Source organism: Athene noctua, chromosome Z (assembly GCF_965140245.1).
Source record: "Athene noctua chromosome Z, bAthNoc1.hap1.1, whole genome shotgun sequence".
Taxonomy (NCBI): Eukaryota; Metazoa; Chordata; class Aves; order Strigiformes; family Strigidae; genus Athene; species Athene noctua.
In genome coordinates, this window is record NC_134077.1 from 14,496,073 (window position 1) to 14,512,565 (window position 16,493).

At 36.1% G+C, this 16,493-nt stretch overlaps 1 protein-coding gene across 4 annotated transcripts in view; it reads left to right on the forward strand.

Annotated features, from left to right (window-relative positions):
* Window positions 1-16,493, forward strand: part of NIPBL (NIPBL cohesin loading factor) — a 158,726-nt gene that overhangs the window by 37,936 nt on the left and 104,297 nt on the right. For all 4 annotated transcript variants that reach the window (XM_074932678.1, XM_074932677.1, XM_074932679.1 and 1 more), the window contains exon 2: window positions 14,476-14,619. In XM_074932678.1, coding sequence (XP_074788779.1) covers window positions 14,556-14,619 — 64 coding nt within the window. In that variant the 5' untranslated portion in view covers window positions 14,476-14,555. The remainder of the gene's footprint in view (window positions 1-14,475; window positions 14,620-16,493) is intronic.

The following is a 16,493-nucleotide window of genomic DNA, read 5'->3' on the forward strand; positions in this document are numbered from 1 at the left end:
AACATCTTATAATGGTAATGTCATGTTATATTTAAGGCTCAGCTTTGTCATTATATACTGTTCAGGATAGTTATTTATAAAACTCTGCATGTGTATTAAATGAGAATGCAACAAAATAGAATAGCAGGTTAATATCTAAACTACTGTAATGCAGACTGGCAATTTAGGATAGCACACAACTATTTCACTACTTTTTTCTTCTTCAGTTAGAAAGGGCATGGCTTTTCCAGTTAGAGATGTATTCTTTGGGGATGAACTTACCTTTTTTCATCCAGGTTGAATAACTTAGTGGTTGTATTAAACTATAGCTACAGTCTAATTGGGGAGGTAGAAAAGTTAGGTCCTTGGATCTGGTGTTTCCAGCTCATCCACTTCATCTTGTTGTAGAGAGCTTATTTAACCAAAGGTCTTCATAATTGTCAAAGGAAGAATAGGAAGCCTGTGGCTCATATCAGGTAGTGGCACTTAAAGCTGGAAGCTGAATCTTTCCCAGTTCCATGAATCTGTGAATAGAATAGTGAAAATTTTGTTGCATCCACTAATCACAGAGGAAAAAATGCCTCTGTCATTATGGATATTTCTAATTTTGTTTAAAAAGACCATTCCTGTTGGACGTGTTGAGATACCCAGTTCCTTTTGCAAGATGCATTTAAAAAACCTCTGTTAGTTTGTGTTGGGTTTGGGGATTTTTTTTTGTCATTCTTTTTACTTGTAGTAAAAGGGATTTTTTTTATTTTTAAATATGACTAGTCAGTGTACATGTCAGCTCTCTTCACACAAGTAACTTAGTTTCAGCTTTCTATCAAAGTAATACATGAATGGGATTAAAAGCCAGAAGTAAAAACTACAGCATGGAATAGCTTTGGGGAACAAGCAAATTTAAGTGTAGACTTAAATCTTTGCAGAATTTAGTGCAGTTTCTGAATTAGTGATGCTCTTTTATCTTCTGATAACTTCTTATCTGTATGTACTGGTAGTGTGTGGTTACATGTTAACTGTAACTTACTTGGTCTAGAGAGATTAATGTGGTTAACTTCAGGGAAAGTTTTTGTTTTGTTACTGTCAATGTCAGGATTAGGAGTGTTCGATGCAACTTTGCGTGGGGCCTTTGTAATCTAAAAGTCTCACTGCTTTTCTTTAAAATGAAAATGGACTCCTTTTAGAAGAGGAGTTGAAAAAATAGTGTATTCTGCAGTTGTTGAAAATATTACTTTTGTTAATATAATGTTGCTTAATAGATTGTTTACACTTTTATTTTTTGAATGGGGAGCCTCAAAGTTTGGGAAACAATTTCTTCCTCAGTTTAATAAAATATGTTGTCTAAATAGTTGAATTGTCTTTGGATTTATTTTGTTGTACAATAAATCAAGTAGTTATATGCCAGGTATAATAAAGATTGCTGCTAAAGAAAACAAAATATATAGTACATGGATTTTTTATAAAAAAAGGTTTTTTACCACCCCATCCCACACCCCCCACCCCAGTTTCTGGGCAACCTGATCTTGGTGTCCCTGCTTGAGCAGGAGGCTGGACAAGATAACCCGCAGGGATCAAGTCCCACCTCAACCATTCTGTGATTTTGGGTAGAAGAGGTGATACACACAAAATCATGGATGCATGAGCACAGTAGTAGTCCTCTAGTCCTTCCTTCCCCCCCAGAGAAGGGGGGAAAAGACAGAAGGGAAAACGAGTATGTGCAGTGTCTTTGGTGTTCATTGTGGAGTGTCTACCTCATTGGTACTAAAAGGCATTGATCAATTGCTGTGTTAGCTTGATGGTAATTTTTAGTCCTGTGAAATTTAAAGTGACTTGTTTTCTGCTGTTCTTTGTGTTGCACACTGAAAAGGAGAACTCTACAGAAATATTTCCATGGGCAGACCATGTTTTATGGAGAAATGGGATTAATACATAGACACAAGCAAAATGATAAGCAGTTGAAAGGCAGGACAGGAAACAGTAAGTTTTTGTGTTGTGCCTTCAGTCAACTAAAAGCTGTGTTTGTAAAAGTTTTGGGAAGCGTAACTTTTCCTTTTTATTAATTTGTCTTTGTGCTGTCCTCTGAGTCAGCAGGAGACCCATTCTGTAAGGGGACAGGAATCACAGTTGTAGTTACTGATTGCATATATCTAAACTCATTCTTCCATCTTATTCCCCAGTCTCTATATGTGTGCATGCATGTATGCATGCCCACCTGTCTGGGGAGCTGAGCTGCAGCTTTCTAACTCTGTGACTCAGCCTCATCCTTGGGAATTGTGAAAGACAGCTGGTGAAACATAGACTTAAAGGAGCAGAACAAAGCCAGAAAAGAATACGAATACATGAAATTAAAAAAAAATAAATCTTGGATGTGGGAAAAAGGTCAGCAAAGGTTAACTTGTTTGGTTGGTAATCATATTAGTTTCATACAGTGTTCTGTAAGATCTTTGGCCTTCTTTGCCTCCTCTAGCCTTGTGCCTTTTGGAATTGCTGTGGAAGGAGGATGTAGCCATTACAGAAGAGCTGTGTTCTGTGCTTTCAAAATAGTCTACAAATAAAGTGAAATTTTTAGCACAGTTTCTCAGTGAGAAGGTTTCTCAGTTTTCTGTGTCATAGATTATGATCCTGCTTTGCTCTTTAAACTGAAATAAAGCCTACCCATGATCATCATGATCATCTAATCTCTTCGTATGACCTGCAGTGTTTTCACTTGCTGTCCAGGGGTATGCCTTGGTTTTGATATGGTTCTCCCTCTAGACTGACAGTGGTTCAATCTTGAAATGTCATAGTGATTCTTCTGTTTCCTTTTATTTGTTCTGCCCACATTTATTCTGATTGATAAGTTTGTATCAGAAGTTATGATAGAAATTTACAATGTGAAGCTTAGAGTTTTCTCTGTTTCTTGGAAAAAAAAAAAAAAGCTGGTTCACAGGTGTATTATTTGTGTTGAGCTGAACTGTATCAAGATGTGTAGTTTTGTCCTTATAATGAGAAATAAAGGGATTACTCACACTTTGTCTACATAACAACACTTAAGGCTTTTAATGTAAATTAACAGGAGGAATTAAAGAGATTTAGTGAGTTACATTAAACATTTGAGTTTATATTCTCTTTCGGAATTAGAGGCTTGAATTGGGTTGTTTTTATTTTGCTGTAAAATTAAGTTGCATTGAGTGAATTCTACTTAAGTGTGAAGAAAATTTCCAAACTGGTTTTGAGGTAGTTAAGACTGTTCTTAAAAAAAAAAAAAAAAAAAGCGCAAAGCATGTTTTAGGGAATTTCTATGCATAAGGAGATTTTCTTCAAAGTAGTGTTCTTCACTGATTTCATTTTATACTAACTGGATTGTGGTAGTCCTATCCACACAAATATTTACCTTTTTGTTTTGCTCCAAATAATTATCTCTACAAGTGTGCTTTCATTGTTGATAGCTATTCTGTGTTTCTTCATACTGCTGCAATAGCTGCTGGAGGTGAACTGGAAATGTTTAACATGGACAGGTCAAACATTAAAAACCCCCAAGATCTTTTGTGCATGGCCATCATAATTTTGAGATTCTAACTGATTGTTATTGATGGAATGTTTCTTTATGCTATGACATTGGTAATTTCAGAAAATTTGAAAGTTTGAAAGTTAAGTTTGATTGAAGCTGTGAGCTTGACTAAATCTCTGAGCAGTTTTGCAAACCAATTGCTGCAGTTTCTAGGTGCTTTGGTTTAGATTTGTAACATCTGCAGGCTATTGAGGGTAGGGTATGGAAGATGATTAGTAAGGTGAAAGAGACACCACGTTAAAGAAATGCTTTTCTTGGAACTGCATCCCTCTTTTCAGCACAGTTTGTGAGCTTAAGAAACTTCTATTGTGTTTGTGGTGCAGACAGAGGAGAACCAGCAACAGCAGTACAGGATGACACAGGGCACTTTGAGGTAACTGTATGAATCCATCCCCAGATGGCCCTACAAAGGCCATACCCCAGTATAATATTATTCTAGATACTGAGAGATACCTGATGGTTACCGTCTAGCCCCAGTTGCTCATGGTGAGCTGGTCATGATTTGAGCTTAGTTGATTACCAGTAATTCCAACACAATACCTCTGGATGTTGTGTGCTGTATGCTTCAGGGCTTATTAATAACTTTGAATTCATGTGGGTTTTTTTCAGCTGTCATGTCCATTTGTTTCCTATGCTATGTCTTTGAGTTCACTGTGCTCCAAAAGTTTAGCTGACTATAATATTGATGTGAAGAAAAGCCTTTAGTGACCAGACTGCATGTGCATTTGGGAAAAAGGAGTATCTTGGCTGACTAGTGATACTGTTTTAACATGCTTGTTGATAATCTCTTTGTTTATAATGTTAATAGGAATGCTAATTAACTAGAATAGGAAGGTCATTTTTAAGAATACCATGAAGAGTCAGGGACTCCTGACAGTAATCATACTTCTGTGTTCACAAAATCGTGGAGCTCTACATTTTTAGAATTGCTAGGTTGGATGGTGCATGCCAAAACGTTTAGGTAATCCTCAATTTAAACACTAGCTAAAATCAGTTATCAAGAGGAGAAGATTTTCACATTTGAAGTATCTTTATACAATTATTTTATTTTATTTATTAGACACCAACAGTGCATCTACTTTTTAAAAAAATGTCTTTCGCTCTTGTTTTCAATCTTTCCAAGCAATATGGGGTTTTCAAGATGTTAGTAATCTTACTTAAAATGTTAAACTGCATTATTTTTTTGTCTTTTAAATGTTAGCATACTTTCCTTTAGAGAGAGTATATCTTACCTGTACGTTACATGAGCAATATAAGCTACCTCTTGTAAAATGAACCAAACAGTACAAATTTTGTGTAGTGAATGCTAGAAAATTACAGAAATAATTGCACTGCCAGTAATTGTGCAAATGTGTACAGTAGGACAGTACAAGCAAGGCTCTTTATGTGTTTCTGCATATAAAAACATTTAATAATTTTCTGCCTAATGATCAGGGCACTTGGTTATCTGTAAGTCCTTCAGTCTAATAATTTTGGAAAGCATCAGCTGATTTCAGTTACATTTTTACAGAGGGTGAAAGTCTTAAGATAGTTTAGTTTGTGAAAATTGGTTGTTGGATAGATACTTATGTCCCCATTGAGGAAGAGGCTGCAGCATGTGCTGTCTCTTCCATCTAGCAGCTGGGAAGTGTGAGAGTGGATTTGATGTTAGGGGAGGAAACTAGGTGTGTTAGAGTTGTTGTAGAGGCTTTGGACAGAGCAGTTGCATCGTTGTGGTGAGAGGATGAGGGGAAGTAATACAGCAACTCAGACAAAAAGCATCTTAACCATCTGCAGTGCTATACAGCCTCTCTCTTAAATGTGCATGGAACTTAAGTTGAAAAACAGGCAACAAGATGAGTATTAGGACAAAGGGAATGACATATCATAGGTCGATATTAATTCCAATGTAAAAATTCAGTGAGGTGCTTTTGAAATGCAACATACTAAATCTCTCTATATAGAAATTTACACTGGTGTTTATTGTGGAACTCTAGTGAAGTGTAATACTCACACACCTGTTTTCTCAGTGTGCATTAAAGAAGCATGGAGGGATTTTAGTTGTTATCCAGAGTCAAGAAAGAGGCAAAAATTGTGTGACTGGGAAGGTTATGGAGAGTATTCAAGGACAGAAATACAAGATTAAAACTTGGAAAAGACTCCTAAATTAAATAGGTTTTGGTTTAGTGTTTAGTCACTGGGTGTTTAGCCTGGTTAAGATCCAATGTAATTAAAGATTAAAAGTCTTTAAAATAAAAGTATATCAGTACACAACTGTTTTTAGAAAAGGGCAGTACTACTACCAGCTAACATAAATGAGACATTGAAGAAAAAGTTGAAAAAACCCAAGCTGCTACTTCCTCTTTCATACCTGTCACAACTATTTTGTTAACAGTGATGTGTGTTGCAACCTGAAGTGTGCTCCATTTACTAGAGTTGACCTAACGAACCCTTTTAATTGCTCTTGCTCTTCTACATGTCTTAGCCATTTTGTTTCAGTAAAATGAACTGTATCTAATATCAGCTGCTGTATGTGTGCCTGAGCAAGCAAAAGGGCTGTGCTCACCAAAAAGGGCACAATTGCAGATGTACTTTCTTTGTTGGAATAAAAGTTGCATGTGGAACATTAGTGCAGATGGGAAATAAATGTATGAACTAGTGAAGTAGCTTGGGGTTTTCCCTTTATGTTTGAATTTCTCAGCTATGCTTAATATCTGCTGCCAAGCAGAATTACATTTTTACAGTTTAATTCTACATTTGCTTCTGCAGGACAAAAAGAATTCAGTAGCTCTCAGTAGTGTCAGAATCTTTGACATGAAAGGAGAATCTCTTAAAGATGATACTTGTTGCTTAAAAAGGTGGGAAAGGAGCAGTAATAAACCCCTGAATAACTGGTTTCTCCCTGACAGAAGTTTTGGCTGCTTTATTTTGCAGAAACAGTTAACTACCCTACTAAGGTATTTCATGTCTAATAGCTATCAGTGTAATTTTGCCTGCAGAAATAATGTGTATCTTATACAGGTTAACTTTTTAAAACATACCATTTCCTTTATTTATGTTTTGCTACTGTATCAGTAGGACTTGATCTTGTATCACTTTTCTAATGAGAAAAAGCTAGCAGTATTTTATTTTGGAACCTTGTGCAAGATTAGTGTTATATTCACTTAAATTTAATCCCTGTGTTTTAAGAAGACAACTGAGCTGCCTAACAGTAAGGCTCTTTAAGCAGATTCTGTTTTGCATTAGTGCTCTAATGAAATAGCAGGAAATACACCTTCCTGTAGAACAGTATTCTTAGTTCATAGTCCATTGATGTGTTGGGTGTTTCCATGAAAATTAGTAATTCTGAGATTTACTTTATTCTCTTTTGCTGAAATAAGCTATGTTTGTTGACCATCACAACACTTTATAGATATAATCTGATTTTCTGCAATTTTTTGGTCAGGTTATGTTTCCTGAAAGACTATGCTTTTACTGGCTGCTTAAATGTCTTATTTGTGTATGAAAGACTTGATATGGTCTCATTTTAAAGAGCTTTTTGTGCTAAGGCAAATTAAATATTTGAGATGCTTTTTTAAAGTGCAGAACACTGTTTATAAGTGCTTTCTAATTTTTATATCAAATAAAATGAACTAAAAGAAAAAGTTTCCTGTGCTTGAAAGAGGGAAATGGCTTTAACATAAAAAAGTCCTAATGCTGCTGGCAACTATTCCTTCTTCTAGGGAAACTGTATTCTAATGAACTTTTACCCTTTGTAATTGCAAGGTAATGCTAAAAGTCAGTGCTTCCTGATAGACATTCACGTAGAATCACAGAATAATTTGGTTTGGAAGAGACCTTAAAGACCATCTAGTTCCAACCCCCCTGCCATGGGCAGGGACACCTTCCACTAGATCAGGTTGCTCAAAGACTCATCCTACCCAGCCTTGAACACTGCCAGGGAGGGGGCAGCCACAGCTTCTCTGGGCAACATCTTCCAGTGCCTCACCACTCTTGCAGTAAAGAACTTCTTTCTTTTATCTAACCTAAATCTACCTTCATTCAGTTTAAAGCCACTACCCCTTGTCCTATCCCTACGCGCCCTGATAGTCCCTCCCCATCTTTCCTGTAGCGCCTTTAAGTACTGGAAGGCCACTATAAGGTCTCCGCAGAGGCTTCTCCAGGCTGATCAACCCCAACTCTCTCAGCTTGTCCTCATAAGGGAGGTGCTACAGCCCCCTAATCCATCTTCGTGGTCTCCTCTGGAACCAGTCAAGCAGTTCCATGTCTTTCCTACACTGTGAGCCCCAGAGCTGGATACAGCTCTACCAATGGGGTCTCGTGAGAGTGGAGCAGAGGGGGAGAATTCCCTCCCTCAACCTGCTGGCCACACTTCTCCTGATGCAGCCCAGGATAGGGTTGGCTTTCTGGGCTGCAAACATACATTGCATCCACTAGTTTTCCATCCACTAGTACCCTCAAGTCCTTCTCTGCAGGGCTGCTCTCAATCCACTTCTTGCCCAACCTGTATTTGTGCTTGGGATTGCCCCAACCCATGTTCAAGACCTTGCACTTGACCTTTTTGAACCTCATGAGGTTCACACAGCCCCACCTCTCCAGCCTGTCCAGGTCCCTCGGGATGGCACATCCCTTCCCTCCAGCCTGTCGACACAGCTTGGTGTCATTGGCAGACTTGCAGAGCGTGCGCTCGATCCAAGTATCTGTGTTGTGTAGATCAGGGAAACTGTATGCTATCCACAGGTATCTGCTCCCTGCACATGGCTTAGTTGTTTGGTGGTTTGGTTTTGGTTTTTTTAAATTGGTGGTGGTTCAACTGTGTTAATTCCCCTCTTCTCCTTTCCCAGGAAGAACTATTAAAGGTGTAAAGCACAATTTATGCTTTATGTTAGTTTACCCTGGTAGAAATGTGTGCATTCCTGCATTAGGGGGCATCTTTCCTTGAATTGCCAGACCTCTCATGCAGTGTATGCCTCCACCACCTTCACTGGGGTTTCTCTTGCCATTTACTGCGGTGTCACTGCTGCTACTATCACATGGGCAGCAGAGGCATCAGTGTCATTGTTATCGAATAAAACAGCAGAGATCAAAGGAATGTGTCAGTAGACACAGAGGAAGAGGCTGGTTGCTTTCAAATTTTTTACTAAGGGTTGCTTTATACTCAGAAGCAATATATAGTTGGCCCAGTACAGTACTTCTCACTAAGGTTTCTTTACTTATAGTGGTTAAACTTTGTAGTGATTTGAGCACCTACTGTTGGAGTAGTTTTAGAAAAACACATGATGGTAATGTTAGTTTAGAAATTGTACTAGTTAATTTTTATCTCAAACTTACTCATTTTTCACTTGCTTTGTCAGCGTCAGTGATTCTGCTGTCTGATCACACTTTATGAACCAAACATACAGATTTCACCCGTGCACTGAATTTCTTTTGGTTTTGTGCTTCTGGGATTTCTCTTTCTGTATTTTGAAACTTAATTTTTTGTAGTCAGTATTGTAGAACGCAATTTTGTCTATACTGTGAGCTTCCTGGTGTTATAAATGCTGCTGTGTTTTCATGGGCTTTTGCTGTTAATAATGAGTCTTCTCGATTTCTGACACCAACACCCACCCCCTTTTCACCTCCCCCCACATGCTGCAACTTACCGTCCGCCTTTGGTTGTTTGATTTATACCAGGTGGCTTCATAGTTTCTTGCATTACTCTTTTGACCGTAGACAGCTGCATCAGTGATTAATTGCTGTTCATTTCCAATACTGACTTGTTCTGAGACTTTTCAAATAGTGTTAAGATGCTTTATATTTTGAATGTGTATGCTTACCCCGCCCCCTCCCCACAGGGTAATTAGACTGTGTTTTGGCAACTGTATCTTCTTCTTTAGTATTTTTAAAAGTATTTTTGAAAGTATCTAGTTCTGGAAACTTATGTATCAAACTGTAGGTCTGGTATGGAAACCAGAAATCTGCCCTCTTGTGGGTAAATCCGTATCATGTACCTCAGTCACGGTATGCTATTTAAATGAGAACTAGAATATAGTCTTTCTTTTTCTGCCTCTCTCCCTCATTCTTTAAGTGTTTTTTGTTTGGTTGGTTGAGTTTTTTTAAGGACAGTTCATGGACTGATAACTAGCAGAGATTCATGTAGTAACTAGTAAGAAAAGTAGTTAATTGAAAAATGTGAAAGTTTGCAACTGGCTATGAGGCAAGGCTTCTTAAATTTCTAATGGCATGTTTGCTGCTTTAAAAGAAAAAAAAAAAACGGTCCACTGCTCAACTAAATTATAAAATAGCTAATACATGAGTTGTACTGGTTTACTTCATGTGCAGCTGAAGAAATCAACTTTGATCATGGTACTGCCTTTACCACAGTACAACGATACTGAACATATAAGGAATGAAAACTACTTATAGAAGTATTTAAATACAATCCTCCCTGTCAATCTTCTGTTATAGTCCCACAATGAGGAATGAAGCACTTAAATGTATATAAGAAATTTCTGAATCCTGAGGTTGGTTGCATTACTACTGAGCATATGTATTACTGCACATAAACAGATTTTTCCCTTTATTTTGTTTTCTGTCATTCTCATGCATGCACATAGCTAAGCTGTGAAAGAACTGGTATTTTTGTTGAGAAGACAAGAATGTTTTTCAACCAAGAGGAACATTTCATGCATGCAGAGCTTGAACCTTCATATGTTAACCAGTGGTTAGAGTCCTCTCATTGTTTCATTGATAGTTAGATGCTGCAATATCTGAAAAAATATTATTGCAGTTTGTTCATTTTTTCTTAGAATTTTTATGGAGTCGTTGTTTTGTTTTGTTTTTCTTTTCCTGATTGTAGTCTCTCATCTTTTCACTGGATAACCACTGCCTCTTTACCTACATTGTTCACAATTCACTATCATCGTCTCTTCTTCCCTTATTTTACCCATGCCTGTCCATTCTCTCTAAGGAGATTTTTTTTTTCTCTTAGTTTTCCATTCTGCCATTAATTCAGTACTATGGTGAGAAATGCAGAACATACAGAGAAATGAGTTGCAGAGAGAATCCACATGACACAGCCCAAACCTTGTGTCACTGAAGACAGTATTTTCCATGTTCATGTTATGGGCTGTTTTACCAATTTGGTTTTTTTACAAACCTACAGAAACATGAAAATCCAACATTTTTTGGATTTCCTATCAAATTGATTATTATTATTTATTATTTGATTTCCTATCAAATTTTTTTGATAGGAATTTTTTGAGGAATATTAATTTGTAGTAAAGGAGACTATATATGACTGACACAAAAAAAGAGAAGAAGATAGCATACAGAAGTAGCACTTTAAATGTGTACTTATTATCCATAGCATACACTTTCTTAATATTACTTTATTGCCATTTTGGCTTGGCTTCACTTTATAATTGTGTATTATGATGATAGCCTTTTCATATATTATTCTCAATATATTCTGCCATTTGACTGTTTTCCTTTCACTGACAGGTTCTTTGTATCACTTCCTTTGTGCACATTAGTTACTTCCTTCCTGAAATGTCTTTTACAATATCTGTTGTTTCTTAAAACGAAGCAAGAGCCTAAATATATGTATACTGAATATGCAGTATGTCATTTGTGCATATATAAACAGGATTTCTATTTCTCTGTTCAAACTACTACACTACACTCTGATGCATTGTTTAGAGCTTTCCAGTGCAGCAGTTCTTTGATTTCCTCAATTCAGCTAGTACAACTAACAGTTACACTTTTTAAAGTCTTGAGCTAGAAATGTTGTACTACTGGTAATAGTCACTATACAAAGCTAATAATGTAAAATATTGAAAAATGTTGATTCTTCTTGACTAATTGTGAGCTGCTACAATGTAGTACTTTTAACTTTTGTTGCAGCTGAGGAATGGGAAAAAACCCCTGCACAACAAAACTTGTCTGTCAGTCAAGCCATTAATTGTTTCATGCTGTTCTGATGTTTTGTATGAAAACTATTTCATCTTAGCTGTCAATATTTTTCCCCTAATTGTTTGATATTTCAAATTCCTTAAATGAGTGAATTTAATAATGTTCTCAGTGACATGAAATTTGAGTTCTAGTTTCACTGGATCTCAGTCACTAGTTCTGGAATTGAATCCCACCTTGTTTGCCAGTTGTATAACAGATGCAGTTTTGCTCTCAACACAACAGATGTAATATTTGGACCCAGATATTCCTATGTGGTTTCTTCATATTATGTTTGTTGTCTAAACTAATCCCACCACTTAATCCCATCAGTCTCTCTTTGCCTTTTGTTTACTTTCATCTGTTTACTTCACATCATCATACTTAGAAAAACTTGGAAGTGTAAGAGACAGAGTTCTTGAATCACTGTGCTTAGCTCCCAGCTGATGAAGGCAACCACATCCTGTCCCTTCTGTAACATCTATATGATCCATCTTTAAAGTAGTGGTGTTTCTAGATGGATCTAGATGGAGTAGATGGATCTATCTCTACTACTTCTAATGGAATGCTGTTCCAGAAGGTGGCAGCTCTGATGGTGAGCTCTGTTCTGGTTTTCTTCTTGCTTGCATTCGTGCCCCAATTTATTGTTGTGTTAGCATTGCCCTGTAGCATTCTTCCTTTGTAACCTTCCTTGTCTGCATTAGAGAGGGCAGTGACATCCCCTCTTGACCTTTGTTTTATAGCTAAACAAACCAACCCCTTCTACTCTCTTACAAAGAAAGTTTACTTAGAGAGTACTCTACCCTGACCATCCTAGCTCACTGCACTTGCTCCGCTTTCAGGGCTGTACTTTACCAGTTCAGATTTCTTGTTATGTATCTGTGGAAAAGGTTTCTAGTATAAGTGTCTAGTTTTGGAGGAATATTTCTTATTGAATACCGTATAATTGTTGTGACATTAATACCAGGAAAGAACTTGAATTAGTAGTGACAACCTCTGATGTTTACAGCTTTCCCAGGTGATCAGGAAGGGAAAGTTAACAGATTTATTTTAATCTTGTTTTTTCGTTGTTTGTGTGTTACATACAGGATTTCCAATAATACTAGTAACATGGCCTTAGGTTTGATGCAGTTTCATTCAGCAGAAAAGAGATTATTGGACATGACCTTTTAATTGTACATATAATTTATGTGTGAAAGATGTTTCTTTAATTTCTTTCATTACTAACCTTTCAGTGAAAACTTAAATTCTAAAAGTATTAGGCCCCATGGGTTTGCTGTTGCAGACTCATTATGGGAAAAATCAGGTCCTGTTTTTTTTTTTTAAGAATTGCTTACTTATAGAACTAGAAACCAGTGAAATGTCTATTGGTATTCATTTCAGGTAAAAAACCTCAGGTGTAGAGTAGCATTTGAAACTGCCGTGGGTGTTTGAAGGCTGTTTTCTCCTGGATTAGAAAACCCAAATACCACAGCCCACATGAAATATTTATCTGTAGCAGTTTCCTTAACTAGATTCCTGTACCTGTAATGTACTGGTTTTTTAATAAACAAATGTAATTTAGTGATGAGAATGAGACTGTGGCAGGTGCAGCAAAGGAAGTCAAGTCATTGTCAGTTCTGTTTAACCTCGCTGTTGGTATTTTTTTCAAAGAATTCAGTTGTGTGTAGGTAGGGAAACTTTGAAAAGTTAAATTCAGTGGTTCATGAAAACTTTGAGCAGGAAGAAGATTCATAACATTGGGTTTTCTTGTCTTGCTTGGAATCTACATATTTATTAGCAGTGGTGTCCTATGTGGTGGTGTTGGTGTGGCATAAGAGAGAATGAGGTAAAAAATTGCTAAGCAAATGACAGTGGTCTTTTGGTTTGTATGTATTGTATATGTAATTATCAAAAATGTTAACTTGTAACATTAAGTGTAAGTAAATAATGAATTCAGCATCTTCAGTAAATAACATGAATGCTTACAGAAGCTTTACTATTTCCCAAACTGTTAACACAAGTGCCTCTCTACAATAGGTACATATATATATATCAGATCCCTTAATTTATTTTGTTTGTCTTCAGAAAATACCATGTTCAGGTTTTGACATTTCATTAAGTATAATAGTAGATTGTAATGTATGATCTTTGTAAATTTTTGTTGCTTTAGAACTGCATTACTGCATTTGAAATTATTGTGATGGCCTCTTTTTCTGTTGGTTGGTGGTATGGTTTTTCAGGTTTTTGGGTTGGTTTTTTTTTTGTTTGTTTGGTTTTTTTTTTGTTTTTTTTTTTATTTTAGCAGTGTGGTCTTCATTACAGTTGGGATCTCTATAGTTAGTGAAAACTGAGTGAACAAATTCCTTTTTCAGTAGTTGAATATAAACTGTGCTGTTTTACAGCAAATAAACGATCTAGTTCAGTGGTGGATAAACCTTTTCTTTCTGTTGTGAGAGTGATACAGTTCCTGGTAGTGGTTTGACCAGACAGTGTTTAATATTAAAGAGATACTTTCAGATCACTTTTGAAATAGGTACTACATTTAAAGCATACTAAGATTTTGTTATTGTCACTTAGTTTACTCCTTGATTTTTGCATCTGTAAATTACTCTTTTTGTTTTTGCTAACCTTAGTACATGAAAAATGCCTCCTTTTACAAAACTGGGAAGTGAACATAGCAGCTAATTACTTAAACTGGTTATGCATTAAGTGCTATCCACTGCAGTATGAACTCTAACAGAAGTTTTGTTACCAATTTTTGGGTTAGTACTGCATAATGTGAGCAAATTTTCTTTTGATTGCTTTATCTTGCATCTTTTTTTTGAAGGGCTCTGCTGCTGAGACCAGAAGCTTGCCTTTTGATTGCTTAATAACATTTGATATTTTAAAAACTACACTGTTCTACTCACTCTTTGACAAAATTTATTTACTATGCAGCTGGGGATATGATCTGTACTTCATTTATGTTAGTGAATTTAAAATTCTGAAAAAGTAAACAGATTTTTCATTTGGTGTTTTGTTTTTTGTGTTTTTTTGGTTTGTTTTTTTTTTTTTAGTGCTTGGGAGATGGGAAGTAATGATAGCTGGCACCTGAACTAAAATATCTGAGTAGGCACTACTATCCCAGAACTTCAGGATGAATGGGGATATGCCTCATGTTCCCATCACTACTCTTGCAGGGATTGCTAGTCTTACAGACCGTAAGTACTTTTCTTTTTCTTATACTTGCTATACTGTTTTGTACCTCTTTGGTAAATACCTGTGTATTTCAAAATACTTCAAATAGTTTTATTTTAAAACTTCTGAGAGGTAAATCTGTTCAAAAATAGATTTTACCTTTAAAATATTACTTTTGTCATTGCTTGAATTTAAAAAACTCATTCAAATAATACATGCTAGTTTAAACATGAGATGAAAAGTAGGTTAAAAAAATTCTTAAGGATAGCTGAAACAAGGAATTTCTTTTTTGTTTGGAATGTCATTCAGAAGCATATCTGGGTAGCCCACAAATAGAAGGATATAAATGATAAAATACTTCTCTAAAACATGTATCTCATCATCTTCGCTGAAGGAGGGGGTGAGAGAGAGAGAGAGGATTAGACTGATGCTCAGCTAACTGAAGAGTTGTGGAATATACTCAATATACTCGAAACTTCGTTCCTTAGTTTTGGACAGGTACAAAAAGGTTGTTCTAAGTTATAGCTGCCAAGAATGGCTGCTAGAATGGAAAGAAGCAGCTGAACCTATGAGTCTTCTTTCTTAGCTGTTCAGCCTACAAAAGGAGCAGATGAGGTGTGTGTACTGTCTTTAAGTCATGAAGACAAAATTAAAAGAACTATTTACATTAAAAGCCGATACTGGCACAAACCCAAATGTTTATAATGTGACCAAAAATAAATTCCTAGTGAATTGGAGATTTATTATTACTATAATGCGGTCCTAGAACAACCATTGCAATAAGAGCAGTTGGGACAAAGATGCATCTTGTTTATAAAGTATGATAAAGAGTATATAGCTCAGTTGTCTGTCTGAGGATAATTGAGCTCAGTGACGCAGGTGCTTCTTCTGAGCCATTGTTTTTATTATACTGTTGAAATATGGACAGTTTGTAAGAGACGTGGAAAGTATATATCCAGTAATTGAATTTAATTGCCTACAGTAAAAAATCAGCTGTATTGGAGGACAGAACCTACTTCTTCATGTCCTTCTAATACTCTGAAATACCGAATTAGAAGATACTGCTTCTGTATTTAAATATGTGTGTGTATATATATATATCTCATTATGTATGTCTAATATATAGAGATCATACATATTATATATATATTAAAAAATATAAAAATGTGTATATATATCATTACGTATGTGTATATATATATATATCTCATTATGTATGTCTAGTAATGGGCCATCAGGATGCAAATAATGAGTTTCTGGGCTATAGGTGGTTTTCCAGCATTATGTGCGGGTAAGTTTCTAAAGAAAGTCAAAATACTTAACTGGTAGAAGTCACTGTTCAGACTCCTGGAGCAAGAGTTTCTTAAAAAGCTAAACTAACTTTGGTGAAATTAGCCCTTGTGTTAGGTGCATTTATTTCTTTTTCTGTTGCATTTATCTGATGTTTAGAAACTCAGGAGTAGCTGAAAGGCTTGTAAATGCTTCACCTTATTTTTCTCTGTGTGAAAAGAAGGAACTGATATGGGCAAGAACTGTTGTCCTAAAACCATGGAGGACGTGATGAATAGAGGGAGTGAGTAGGCTAGTTAACTAGCCGAATGTATACTGTTTTAATAAATATGTTTTGCCGATCTTGCTAATTTTTCCAAGTTTCTGGCACATTCAAGGGTGATCTGATGCAAGAAATGAAAGCTAGCTATGTTAATTTATTAGACACTTCTATTTGAATTGCAATTTATTTCTAAATACAGTATTGTTACTTATTATATAGGGGGAAAAATACTGGAATTTTCCCCTGCCACTTTTTTAAATAAAGAACTTCAAAATACAAAAGAGCCAAAAGACTGTATTTCACATAAGCTGCTTTTTCTGATGCTATTTCTAATGGTTCAACTAA